The following is a 13366-nucleotide window of genomic DNA, read 5'->3' as shown; positions in this document are numbered from 1 at the left end:
GAAAGAGAGGAATACAGACATACATACGTGTACATAAAATACACACATACACACAATATACGCACATATACATTTACACAGTTGACCCTTGAACACAGATTCGGGCTGTGCAGACCCACTTATACGCAGATTCTTCTCACTAAATGTAGTAGAGTACTCTAAGTGTATTTTCTTTAATGTATTTTCTCATTAATGGTTTCTTTACCTTGCTTTATTAGAAGAATACGGTATATAATACATATTATACAAAATAAGTGTTAACTGACTCATCAGTAAGGCTTCTGGTCAACAGTAGGCTATTAGTAGTTAAGTTTTTGGGGCGTCAAAGTTATATTTGGATATTCAACTGCCTGGGGGATTGCCCCCACCCCCCCCCCGCAGCCCCTGTGTTGTTCAAGGGTCGACTACGTACACACAAGTTTATAGCTGCTACCTGTGCTTTAGGGTAAGATTATGTCTTTTGCGCTTGGGGGGGAGGGGTCTTCCTTGGGTGGCTGGCTCACTCCATTCCATTCTGACCCCCTTCAGGGGGCCCCAGAGGTCTCTAGAGGCTAGAAAGCAAAGACTACACTTCCCAGACTCCATGGTGGAGCCCCCTCTCCCCCTCTGCTTCTCCAGCTAGCAGGAAAGTGCCTGGTTTTGCAGCAGAGGTCGGAGGGGTCCAGGTGTTCACAGGTAGAGTACAGAGCACCTATTTTGCTAGTAATGAACATGGCTGAGGTGACAAGGTCCTGGAGCCAACAGTCCAGAAGGCGGCTTCTTACTCTCCAGACTGTGTAGGAGGCAGTTGGATCTGGATCTAGCAACTGGGCCATGGCTGTTTGACTAGGCACAGGTGACCCTGGCAGGCCAGTTCCGGGTGTCGTTCTGGGAGCCCTTCCTGGATGCTCAGCCCAGAACCTGCTCTTCGAGCGCTCACACGTCGTCAGCACCGAGTTCCCCAATCCTGGGCATTGAGCCCCTCTCAGCAGAAGCTAGCCAGAGGGGTTTCTGTGATCTGCAGATGAACTCTGATGGCCAAAATGGGCAAAGTAAAAGCTTGGCAACCTAAGCTTCTTAATTTCTCCGTAAGGACTCACTAATGCCCATCACCACCACGATGTTTGGCTCAGAGATGCACGTTTGATGAAAGCTAGCTCAGTTAGAGCCCTCGCCGAGACTCCTCATCTCGAGCCATAGGGAGGACACCCTCTTCCCTTTAGGGATTTTCAGTTTGAAGCCTGAGTTCTGGATGGCCCGTGTCCCCCACGGGGAGAGAGACCGCCACTTGACCTGTGGGTGGAGCTCTGCTCCAGGGCTGTAAGTTACGTGGGCCCCTAAAGTCTCCTTGTTCTCTAAAGGTAGCTCGGGTTGGACTTTTGTCACTGCAAAATAATAGTTACCTTTATTGAATATTTACCTTGTCAGCCACTGTCCTAGTTACTTCACATGATAAAGACTCTAGGTGAGGGAGAGCCTGTTACTTAACATTAAAACAGAATTCTGAAGTAAGTTTCGAAAAGTAAATGTGTCAGCAAAATAGGACACTGCCGGCGGGGTGGGGGGAAATGTGGGGGAGGATGCGTCCTTCAGACGTAAAAATGTATTTTTAAGCTACAGAAATAAAAGTAGTAGGATCCTGGCGTCGAAAGAGATCAAAGAGAGTCAAGAAACAGACTCAAGCATACAAAACATACAGTGAAGAGGAAAGGGGGGGAGTAACCAACAGATGGTGTCGTCGCAACCCTGTGGCCGTGAGGGTTCCAGCGTGGCATAACAAGAGACAAATACGAGGTGACTTAAAGAGTTAAAGGCAAAACAAGAAGCCACAAAATTAGGACCAAACTTAAGGAAATAATTGCACAACCTCAGAGTGGGAATGATTTTTCTAAGCAAAGCATACAGGCAAAATCCATCAAAGAACAGAACGGTGCACTTAAGTACCCCAAAATGTAAGCATTTTGCATGGTAAAAAGCACCAGAAGCAAATTTAAGAGAAAAATAACCACGAGAATCATTTGATCCATGATGGGGGCTCATATATTTAATAAGTCATTTTTCCACATCAAGATAAATATCCTAATTGAAAAACAAGAAGATATAAATGATTCACATAAGTACTAAAAATAGTTGATAAGCACTTGAAAGTATATTTAACCTCATTCTTTTTTTTTTTTCAACATTTATTTATTTTTGGGACAGAGAGAGACAGAGCATGAACGGGGGAGGGGCAGAAAGAGAGGGAGACACAGAATCAGAAACAGGCTCCAGGCTCCTAGCCATCAGCCCAGAGCCTGACGCGGGGCTCGAACTCACAGACCGCGAGATCGTGACCTGGCTGAAGTCAGACGCTTAACCGACTGCGCCACCCAGGCGCCCCTAACCTCATTCTTAATTCACTAAAATGCCAATTAAATCTCTAACAAAATACCTTTTTTCACCTACCAAATTAGCAAAAATGAAAAAAAAAAAAAAACAGGCTCCAAAAGTGAATGTTTCCAAACCTGAAGATACCTATCAAGAAATTTCAATGAAATACATGAGCAATTAAGGATATTAATCCTTCCTATAGGTCTTTCCTGTTTAGTTTTGTCTTGTTTCTGGGCCAAACGGACTCCACTAGCAGTGCCAAACATGGTCAGGAAACTGGCCGCAAACAAGGGGACTGGGCACGTAAGAACACGTATCGAGAATGACAAAGGCCAGGCTTCTCACTGTTGGAGAAAGGAGTCACAGATACAGACATAAGAAGGCTAGAACGAATCCGGTGATGATGGATCATAACTGGAGATATTTTTGGGTGAACTCATGGTTTTAAATAAATAGGCAGATAAATAGACACCAAAGCCAACTAGAGGCAGAATCTGGGACAATGGAAGCCTCAACATAAACAATAGTAATGTAATACAAACCATTAAAAAGAAATCCATGAACGTATATGGATATAAGTAAATATACGAATACGGAAGAAGGAAAGGCTCTACTTTACAGTAGAATGTCGATAAACGTAGAAAGGATAATGGAATCAGATAAACAATTTGGCCACCATCATAATAATTATTTCAGGCAAGAATTATCAATGGATGCTAAACCCGATGGGAAAAACAGGGTATTTACATTACCTTACTATCTCTCCCCATAAAATATTTACTTGCTAGTTAAAAAATAGAAAATACTGGGGCGCCTGGATGGCTCAGTAGGTTGAGCATCCAATTGTTGATGTTGGCTCAGGTCATGATCTCATGGTTCATGGGATTGAGCCCCACATCAGGCTCTGCACTGACGGCGTGGAATCTGCCTGGGATATTCTCATTCTTTCTTTCTTTCTCTCTCTGCCACATCCTCTCCTCCCCTCTCAAAATGAAAATAAACCTTTTGAAAAAGTAGAAAATACTTATTAAGTTTCCATTGTAAAAATGGAAAGACCCCATCTTACCAAAAAATTGACATCACTAAGACTTCTGCTTCCGGGAAGATCGAAGAGATGCACTTTTCTTATTCCCTCTTGCTAAACATAACTAAGAACCCGGGATGTTGTGCGCAAAGTGAGACTTAGAAGCCTCTGGAAGGTGGAGGGAAGTATGCAGATGGCTGGGGAAACTCAGGACCTGAAGACGACACCGTGCAGAGTTCTCTTGATTTTCTTTTGGCCTCTTATGTCCCCAACTGGATACCAGAAAAACTAGAAACTCCTATGAGCATAGACTAAACACACAAATGAAAGCCACAACAAAAGCCTGTTGTAACCATGCGACCAAGAAAGAGGCAGACTAGCAAGACAGAAAACTTTTAGACAACAGCCTCTCTACTGCAGCCAAACAACACAGAAAAGACTGTGGCCCCACCTTTACCAGGACTTTCATCTGTGCTGTCCTGTCTCCCATCCCTACCCCTCAGGGTGAGTGGAAACCATGGGGAGATCCTAGACATACAATGCCAACTGGCAGTGACATGGCACCTCACCCCATCCCCACTGGGTGGGACCAGAAAAGGCCCAGGGGAGAGCAGGACGTTCACCACCAAATGACACACACCCCAGCATCTGCAGAGGCCACAGTGAGGAGCAGTATTAGGTACTTCTACCCCTCCCAGCCAGGGAGGCATCAGTGGAGACCCCAGGGGGAACCTTGACCTCTACCCCCAGTTGGCAGTTAGGAGAGTTAGGAAGTGGGTATCCGCCCACTGCAGACCCCTCCCAAAGCGGTGCTGGAAGAAGTCAGCTAAAATAGAAGGTTTCAGGGGGGCTGAAACCTGGGGGCTCAGCCGGTTAAGCGTCTGACTTGGGCTCAGGTCATGATCTCATGATTTATGAGTTCAAGCCACACATTGGGCTCTGTGCTGACAGCTCGGAGCCTGGAGCCTGTTTCAGATTGTGTGTCTCCCTCTCTCTCTCTCTCTCTCTCTGCCCCCACCCCGCACTCATGCTCTCTCTCTCAAAATAAATAGACATTTAAAGAAAAATTTTAAAAATAGGTTTCAAGTAAGAGCCAGAGTCTCATAACCTGGATACCCAAATGTCCAGGTTTCAATCAAAGATCACTCATCAAACCAGGAAGCAAGCATCTCAAAAGGCATGAAAAGAGACAACCAACACTGAGATGGCAGAAATGTTATAATTATCTGACAAATATTTTAAAGCAGCCATCATAAAACTGCTTCAATCACAAACACACTTGAAACAACCCGCCTCCCCCAGCCACCACCAAAGCAGTCTCAGGAGAGAAATATATGAAGAACAGCCAAATGGAAATCCTAGAAACGAAAAATACAATAGCTGAAATAAAAGTTAATATCACCAGAAACCGTACACTTGACATTGTGAGCCTTCTTTTTTCTAGTTAATTTATTTTTTTAAGTTTATTTTTATTTATTTTTTTGGAGAGATTGAGCATGCATGAGCAGCGGTGCGGGGGCAGAAAGAGAGAGGGAGACAGAATCCTAAGCAGGCTCCATGCTGTCAGCGCAGAGCGTGATACGGGGCTCAAACTCACAAACTGTGAAATCATGACCTGAGTGGAAGTTAAGAGTTCTATGCTTAACTAACTGGGCGCCTAGGTGCCCCGACATCGCGAGCCTTCTGATACAATCCAATGAGAATACAGCATCACCTCCACGTTCTATGATATTTCTGTCAAAAAATAACCTGCAATGGGTCTATCATGGAGAACCATCAGACAAAACCAAATTAAGTTGCATTCTAAAGAATTATTGGACTTTGCCCTTTCCAGAATATCAAGGTCATTAAAGACAAGGTGGGCCTGAGGAACTGTTGTAGGTCACATGGTGCTGGATTGGTTCTGGAACCATAAAGATTATTGAGACACAACTGGTGAGATTTGAATGAAACCTGAGGATTGGGTCAAAGTGTTGTTCAGTGTTGATTTCCTGACTGTGATTATTATGCTGTGGTTACATAGGAGCGTCCTTGTTTTCAGGAAATACACAATGATGTGTTAAAGGATAATGGGTACCCCATCCACAACTTACTCTCCAATGGTTCAGGGGGGAAGAAATCAATATGTATAAATAATGTGGAATCGCATGAAATCTCTGGACATGAAAGATTCCGTTTTCCTGTCCAACGAATGAACTCTTGAACTGGGCCAGAAGCAGCAACTATTTGACAAGCAGTTGCTCATAAAATTTCAACAGGACAGCAAAGTTAATTGATACATAGGAGGACAGTTTTAATTGATAACACCAATAATCAAGAAGATAGTCATCAGAAATTGTTCAACTGGTCAGCACCAAATTAGCAGGGTTTTTCCTTCTCTCCTTTATCTAAATCATGGAATCACTCCTTCCTTTTTTCCTCATAAACACTCCTTGGTTTCCCTGAATGAGCAGCACACTTTTCTGGTTATTCTAGAATCTGTACTCCCCCAATTGCAATTCTGAGACTCAAATAAAGACCTTTGTTCCTTTTCAGTTCCACCTCCTTTCCTTGGTTGACAACACAAAGGATAAAAAGGGAAATATGGTAAGTTGTCAACAATTAGGGAAACTGGGTAAAGGGCATAAATGAATTGCCTGATTTTCCAGCTTTTCTATTGGTCTTTAATTACTTCCAAATGAAAAGCTAAAATATAGAACTGGTTGATTGAATTATGGTGCATTATGGATAACAGAAAAATATGTATTTGTTCTCAGTGATTCTGAAGTTCTCTACTGACATGGAAAGACATCACCAATATATTAAATGAAAAATAACAAGGTGCAGTGTGCAGAGAGTAATTTGGTGGGGTGAGGGTTGTACTAATAAATGAAGAGATGACACCTAGAATGATATAAAGCCAGGTGTTAATGCAGGTAGTCTCAAAATTTTTCTCTATGGTGAGCATCTATCAGTTCTCTAATTGGAAAAGAAAAAACCTCTTCTATGGGCAGGTAGAAGGAAGCAGGGCAGAAAGGACAGCAACCAAGCAAATAACTACCGTTGCTATGATTTCATGGTTAAAACACCACATTCTGTATTCTTATAGAACATAAATACATATAATAAGTCCAACCATAACAGTCTGAAATTAGAAATTATAAGAAAAACTAGGGGGGAAAAAAACACATGGAGACCCAACAACATGCTAGTGAACAACCAACGGGTCAATGACGAAATCAAAGAAGAAATTAAAAAATACATATGGAAACATACATAATGGAAACAATGACTGAAAATCTTTGTGGAGAGCCCCTAGCTGGCTCAATCAGTGGAGAGTGCCACTTTTTTTTTTTTTAAAGATTTTTTTTTTTCAACGTTTATTTATTTTTGGGACAGAGAGAGACAGAGCATGGATGGGGGAGGGGCAGAGAGAGAGGGAGACACAGAATCGGAAACAGGCTCCAGGCTCTGAGCCATCAGCCCAGAGCCCGACGCGGGGCTCGAACTCACAGACCGCGAGATCGTGACCTGGCTGAAGTCGGACGCTTAACCGACTGCGCCACCCAGGTGCCCCGAGAGTGCCACTCTTGATCTCAGGGTCAATGAGTTCAATCCCCACACTGGGTATGGAGCCTACTTGAAGAAATCTGGGGTGCCTGGGTAGCTCAGTCGGTTGAGTGTCCGACTTCGGCTCAGGTCATGATCTCGCACTCTGTAAGTTCCAGCCCCGCGTCAGGCTCTGCAGACAGCTCGGAGCCTGGAGCCTGCTTCCAACTCTGTGTCTCCCTCTCTCTCTGCCCCTCCCCTGCTCATGCTCAGTCTCTCTCACTCCCAAAAATGAATAAATATTTTAAAAAATTGTTAAAAAGGAAGAAATCTTTGAGGTGCAAAGTTTATAGCAGTTCTAAGTGGGAAGTTTATAGCAGTATAGGCCTACTATAGGAAACAAGAAAAATCTCAAATGAAGCATCAAACCATACCCCTAAACGAACTAGAAAAAGGACAGATAGAGACCAAAGTTAGTAGAAGGAGATAGTAAAGATTAGAACCAAAATAACTGGGAAAAAAAAATAAATCAATGAAACCAAGAGCTAGTTCTTAGAAAAGATAAAACAATTAATAAACCTTTAACCAGACTCATCAACAAAGACAAGTACTCAATGAGTAAAATAAGAAATGAGGGAGAAATAGCCAACACCATAGAAATACAAAGAATTATAAAATACTATGAAAATTATATAACAAATTGGAGAAACTAGAATAGAAAAATTCATAGAAACATAGCCTTCCAAAATTGAATCAAGAAATAGAAATTTTGAACAGACCAATTATTAGTAACAAAATTGAATCTGTAATCAAAAAACTCCCAAACAAAATTCCAGGACTGGATGGCTTCACAAGTGAACTCTACCAAACATTTAAAGAAGAGTTAATACCTATTCTTCTCAAACTATTCCAAAAAGTAGAAGAGGAAGGTAAATCTCTAAATTCATTCTATGAGGCCAACTTTACCCTGATACCAAAAGCAAAGACACTACTAAGAGAACTACAGGCCAGCATCTCTGATGAACTCAGACACAAAAGTCTTCAACCCATATTAACAAACCAAATTCAATAATATGTTAAAAGGATCATTCCGTGATCAAATGGGATTTATTCCTAGGATTCAAAAGTGGTTCAATATTCTCAAAACCAATGTAATAGGTCACATTAACCAAAAGGATTGAAACCATATGATCATCTCAAGAGATCCAGAAAAAGCATTTGACAAAATACAACATTTGTTTATGATAAAAACTCTCAGCACAGTGGACGTAGAGGGAACCTACCTCAACATAATAAAGACCTTGTACAACAAACCCACAGCCAACATCATGCTCAGGAACAAGACGAGGATGTCCTCTCTTACCACATTTATTCACCATAGTACCAAAAGTTCTAGATGCAGCTATGAGACAAGAAATAAAAGCATCCAAACTGGTAAGAAAGAAGTAAAACTGTCACCATTTGCAGATGATAGGATATTGTATATAGAAAACCCTGAGGACTACAAAAAAAAAAAAAGAAAAACTATTAGAGTAAAGGAATTCAGTAATGTTATAGGATACAAAATTAATATGCAGAAATCTGTAACATTTCTACATGTGAATCATGAAGTAGCAAAAAGAAAAACTGAGAAAACAATCTAATTTATGATTGCACCACAAGGAACAAAATATCTAGGAATAAACTTAACCAAGGAAGTGAAAGGCCTATACTCTGAAAACTATAAGACATTGATGAAAGAGATTAAATAGGACAGAAATGGAAAGATATTCTGTGCTCATGGATTGGAAGGATTAGTAATGTTAAAATGTCCACATTACCCAAAGCAATCTTCAGATTTAATGCAATCACTATCAAAATACCTATGGCATTTTTCACAGAACTAAAGCAAACAATCCTAAAATTTGTGTGAAACCACAAAAGGCCTCAAACAGCCAACGCAATCTTGAGGAAGGAGAACAAAGCTGGAGGAATCTTGGAGTGTATCCAGATTTCAAGCTACACTACAAAGCTGTAGTAATCAGCACAGAACGGTACTTGCACATAAACAGACACATAGGTGAACAGATCAGAACAGAGAGCCCGGAAACAAACCCACACATATATGGTCCATTTCTCTATGACAAAAGAGTCAAAATGTACAATGAGAAAAAGACGGTCTCTTCAACAAATGGTACTGGGAAAACTGGACAGCTATGTGCCAAAGAATGAAACCGGGCCACTTTCTTACACCATACACAAAAATAAACTCCGAAAAGATTAAAGACCTAAGCAGGAGAGCTGAAACCATAAAAATCCTAGAAGAAAACATAGATAGTAATCTCTTGGGCATTGGCCTTAGCAACATACTCATGGATAATTCTCCTTGGGCAAAGGAAGCAAAAGCAAACAGAAACCATTGAAACTACACCAAAACAAAAAAAGATTTTGCGTGCGCGCGCACGCACACACACACACACACACACACACACACACACACACAGACAAGATACACACAAAAGAACTCAATAAAACAACAAAGTAACTTACTGAATGGAAGAAGATATTTTCAAATGATGCATCCCATAAAAGGTTAATATCTAAACAACATAAAGAACTTACACAACTCAACACCAAAACAAAACAAAACACCAAACAATCCCATTAAAAAATAGGCAGAGGACTTGAAAAGACATTTTTCAAAAGAAGACCTACAGATAACCAATACACAGATGAAAAAATGTTCAATGTTACTAATCACAGGGAAATGCAAATCAAAGCCTCACACCTGTCAGAACAGCTAGAGTCAAAAAGGCAAAAAAACAGCAAGTGTTGGCGAGGATGTGGAGAAAAAGGAACCCTTGGGCACTGTTGGTGGGAATGTAAATTGGTGCGGCCACTGTGGAGAATAGTATGGGGCTTCCTCAAAAAATTAAAAATAGTATTACTATATGACCCAGTAATTCTGCTACTGGGTATTTACCCCCCGCCCCCGCAAATGAAAACAGTGATTCAAAACGATGTATGCAACCCTATGTTTACTGCAGCATTATTTACAAGAGCCAAACTATAAAAGCAACCCAAGTGTCTATAGATATGTGAATGGATAAAGGAGAGGTGATCACACACACACACACACACACACACACACACACACACACGAATATTACTCAGACAAAAAGAAAGAATAAAATCTTGAAATTTGGGATAACATGGGTAGACTCCACGGTATTGTGCTAAATGAAATAAGTCAGAGAAAGACAAATAGCACGTTCCACTTAGATGGAAATGTAAGAAACACATGAACAGACAGACTCTTAAATACAAAGAAACTGGTGGCTGCCAGGGAGAAGGTCATGGACAGGAGGGGATCAGCAAAATAGGTGAAGGCGATTAAGAGGTACAAACTTCCAGTTATAAGACATGGAAATGAAAAGTACAGCACAGGAGATACAGTCAACAATATTGTAGTAATGCATGGGCACGGGTGGTGACCACACTTAGTGCGGTGAGCACTGAGTAAGGTATAGAATTGTCGAATCGCGATGCTGTACATATGTAATGTAGCATTATAGATCAGCCACATTTTAGTAATAAGAAAACAATGGGGAAAAAGTATCAGGTCAATAATGACGCCCAATGTGAGGTCGGTTTGCTGTTTTTACAGTTCTTATAAATTAATGAACTGATTTTCTCCACTTGATGCATTATTCTTTTTGTGTAAGTCAAATCTTTAAAGAGAAAATATATTAGCAAAAGATAACCCCAGAACCAACAAAACTCCACAGAGCCTGCCCCTAGATCTCCAGCCTGTGGGGGACAGTCTAGGCACACAGCTGGCATCCTTCAGGCCACTTCCTTCTGAATCATTTCACCAAACTGTACCATTGAGTCCAGAAGTTACCGAAGAGCAGGTTTGAATAGGGAGAAAATGATACTACAACAATTCCCACATACAGAGAGATATAAAATAGATCAAGAAAAGGGATTGGATAGTATCAGAAAAGGTGAAGTAATCCTGATCTTCATAAATTGAAAGCTGAAGGGTAAGCACTCAGGGCACTTAGTCATTTCTGATGACGACATCACTCTTTGCATCAGGGCGGATGCGGAGGGGAAGGATCGGTGTCCAGTTCACGTTTCAAATTAAGTTCGTGACGCAAGCACGAATATTTCTACTAGAAAAATCGCTCTGTACACACTCAGGATTGATCGTTCGCATGATCAATTAGGCAATCTTCCTCCTCCCCCTCTTGCCTGGCTGCTTTCCACCAGGGTCAATGAGGATAACCAACTGCTGTTGAAGCGTCAAGAAAGTCGAAACTAACATCTAAACGAGGCATAAAGATATGATAGATTTCAGTTATGTTACCATCCTGCTTTCCATACTGAATTATCGGGACTTACTGGCAATAACTGGGTCCAAGCCTGACATCAGGAGCAAATGTTAACCACTCTTATCAAATGGAAGTGCTTAATCCTCTGTCAGAGCACACTGTTTAGCTACAGAACTAGCAATAGTGTATAGGGTCAGAACGGGTGCAGTCGATTTGAGGACAGGTCCAGAGAAGCCACCAGATGGTCCTACGAAGAATACAGTAGGAGGAGACGTCAGAAGAGCCTCTCAACATGGGCTTCTGAAGAAATCCTTCCTGCTCCTTGTAGGGATGCAATTTTTATACAACACACAGTCAGGAGGTGAGAAACAATTTGTCTCAGGTGTGGCTTCTCTTTGTAAAAACAGTAAGACGCACCATTCTTAGACAATTCTTTCTCAGTTTCTCATATTATGATTTGTCATCAATGTTTTTTGGCACCGATGGAAGAAAGTTAATGAGCGAGAGAAAAAGTAAACGTTATACCTCTTTGTAGTTAATTCTCCCATCTTGAAGGTGGAGAAACTCCAGAGCTCTGTGTCCTGAAATATTAAATCAATTAAATTCAACTGTAACTGAAAACAGAACTTACTCGAGATATTTTATTTTTTTTTCCCAACGTTTATTTATTTTTGGGACAGAGAGAGACAGAGCATGAACGGGGGAGGGGCAGAGAGAGAGGGAGACACAGAATCGGAAACAGGCTCCAGGCTCTGAGCCATCAGCCCACAGCCCGACGCGGGGCTCGAACTCACGGACCGCGAGATCGTGACCTGCCTGAAGTCGGACCCTTAAACCGACTGCGCCACCCAGGCGCCCCTTACTCGAGATATTTTAAAAGGAAAATGTAATTTTGCCATTGTAACTGTCAAGGAAGTGGGAAATGGAAATTAAGTGTGTACGCACTAGTAATTTTCATCAGGCATAAGATTCTTATGATGTTTATTTTGTTAAACTACAGATCAAATCCGCACAGGGATTTGAACTTTCTACTTAGGTAGCACTATAGACCTGGCTAGGCTAGCTAGCAGTTCCCTCCTAAGTAAAACTAAGTAAATAATACCCACCTTACAGGTTTGTTGAGAGAGTCACGCAAAATAAATGCTGTGTGATGAGCACAATGGCTGATACACACTAGGAGCTCAGTAAACAGAAGGTGTCATCATTGTATTTTGCCTCAACAACCCACTGAGATAAATAAGCCTAAGCAGGAAATATGATACATGGCCAAAAGCATGGAATGAATCAATGACTCTCAATTTTTTTTCCATCAATTAGATGGACCAAAAAAAAAAAAAAAATCATCTCAGGTCACCTGCTCCACCCACATGCCCATACACCCACACCCTGAATCTTCTTAGAATCTAGAAGATGAACATGCCTTGCGAAGTTACTTCCAAGGGTGATACCTTATTTTTTATTGTGCATCACATCCAGTTTTATAATCCATACAAAAACACAGCCACTACTACAAGCATTAATACTGTACGATATAAGCTCACAGCCCACACAAACGACCTGTGTAGAAGATTCCAGTGATTTACAAATCCAAACCACTGAATGAGGCCAAATCTAATTAACTCGCCTGAATGTCAACCTTCCACACAGGCGAAGTGAAAATAGGAACCAAGACATTTATAAAAGCCTCTAATTAGTAAATGTCGGAGTTTTGTCTTTCACATAAAAATCTTCAAAATCTGGGGCACCTGCGTGGCTCAGTCTGTTGAGCGTCCAACTTCGGCTCAGGTCATGATCTCATGGTTTGTGGTTTGTGCTGACAGCCCAGAGCCTGGAGCCTGCTTTGGATTCTGTGTCTCCCTCTCTTTGTCCCTCCTCTGCTTGCTGCCTTCCTCTCTCTCTCTCTCTCTCTCTCTCTCTCTCTCTCTCTCTCTCAAAAATAAACATTAAATTTTTTTTTTAATCCTCAAAATCTGTACAGGTTAGGAGTGGTCTTCAATTATGCTCAAAGTTTTATATTAATATACATTTAATATATATTTAGTATATATTAATCTATTAGGATCTTTGTCACAGACTAAAAAATAGCAAGCAATTATCTGATTTTTTTTAATTTTATATTTCATCTGTGTTTAAATTCTAAGGATTGAAT

The 13366-nt window shown here is 41.2% G+C and overlaps 1 protein-coding gene across 5 annotated transcripts in view; it reads right to left on the bottom strand.

The window, feature by feature from the left end:
* The window catches only part of GPLD1 (glycosylphosphatidylinositol specific phospholipase D1), a 68032-nt gene that overhangs the window by 48820 nt on the left and 5846 nt on the right, over positions 1–13366 (bottom strand). For all 5 annotated transcript variants that reach the window (XR_007152033.1, XM_047857863.1, XM_047857866.1 and 2 more), the window contains exon 3: positions 11743–11798. Coding sequence is in view for 4 of the 5 variants with exons in the window: in XM_047857863.1 (XP_047713819.1) it covers positions 11743–11798 (56 nt within the window). In the remaining variant the exon portion in view is untranslated. The remainder of the gene's footprint in view (positions 1–11742; positions 11799–13366) is intronic.

This window comes from Prionailurus viverrinus, chromosome B2, assembly GCF_022837055.1.
Source record: "Prionailurus viverrinus isolate Anna chromosome B2, UM_Priviv_1.0, whole genome shotgun sequence".
Classification (NCBI taxonomy): domain Eukaryota; kingdom Metazoa; phylum Chordata; class Mammalia; order Carnivora; family Felidae; genus Prionailurus; species Prionailurus viverrinus.
Note: the sequence above shows the minus strand (reverse complement) of the source record. Positions and strands in the feature narration are given on the sequence as shown.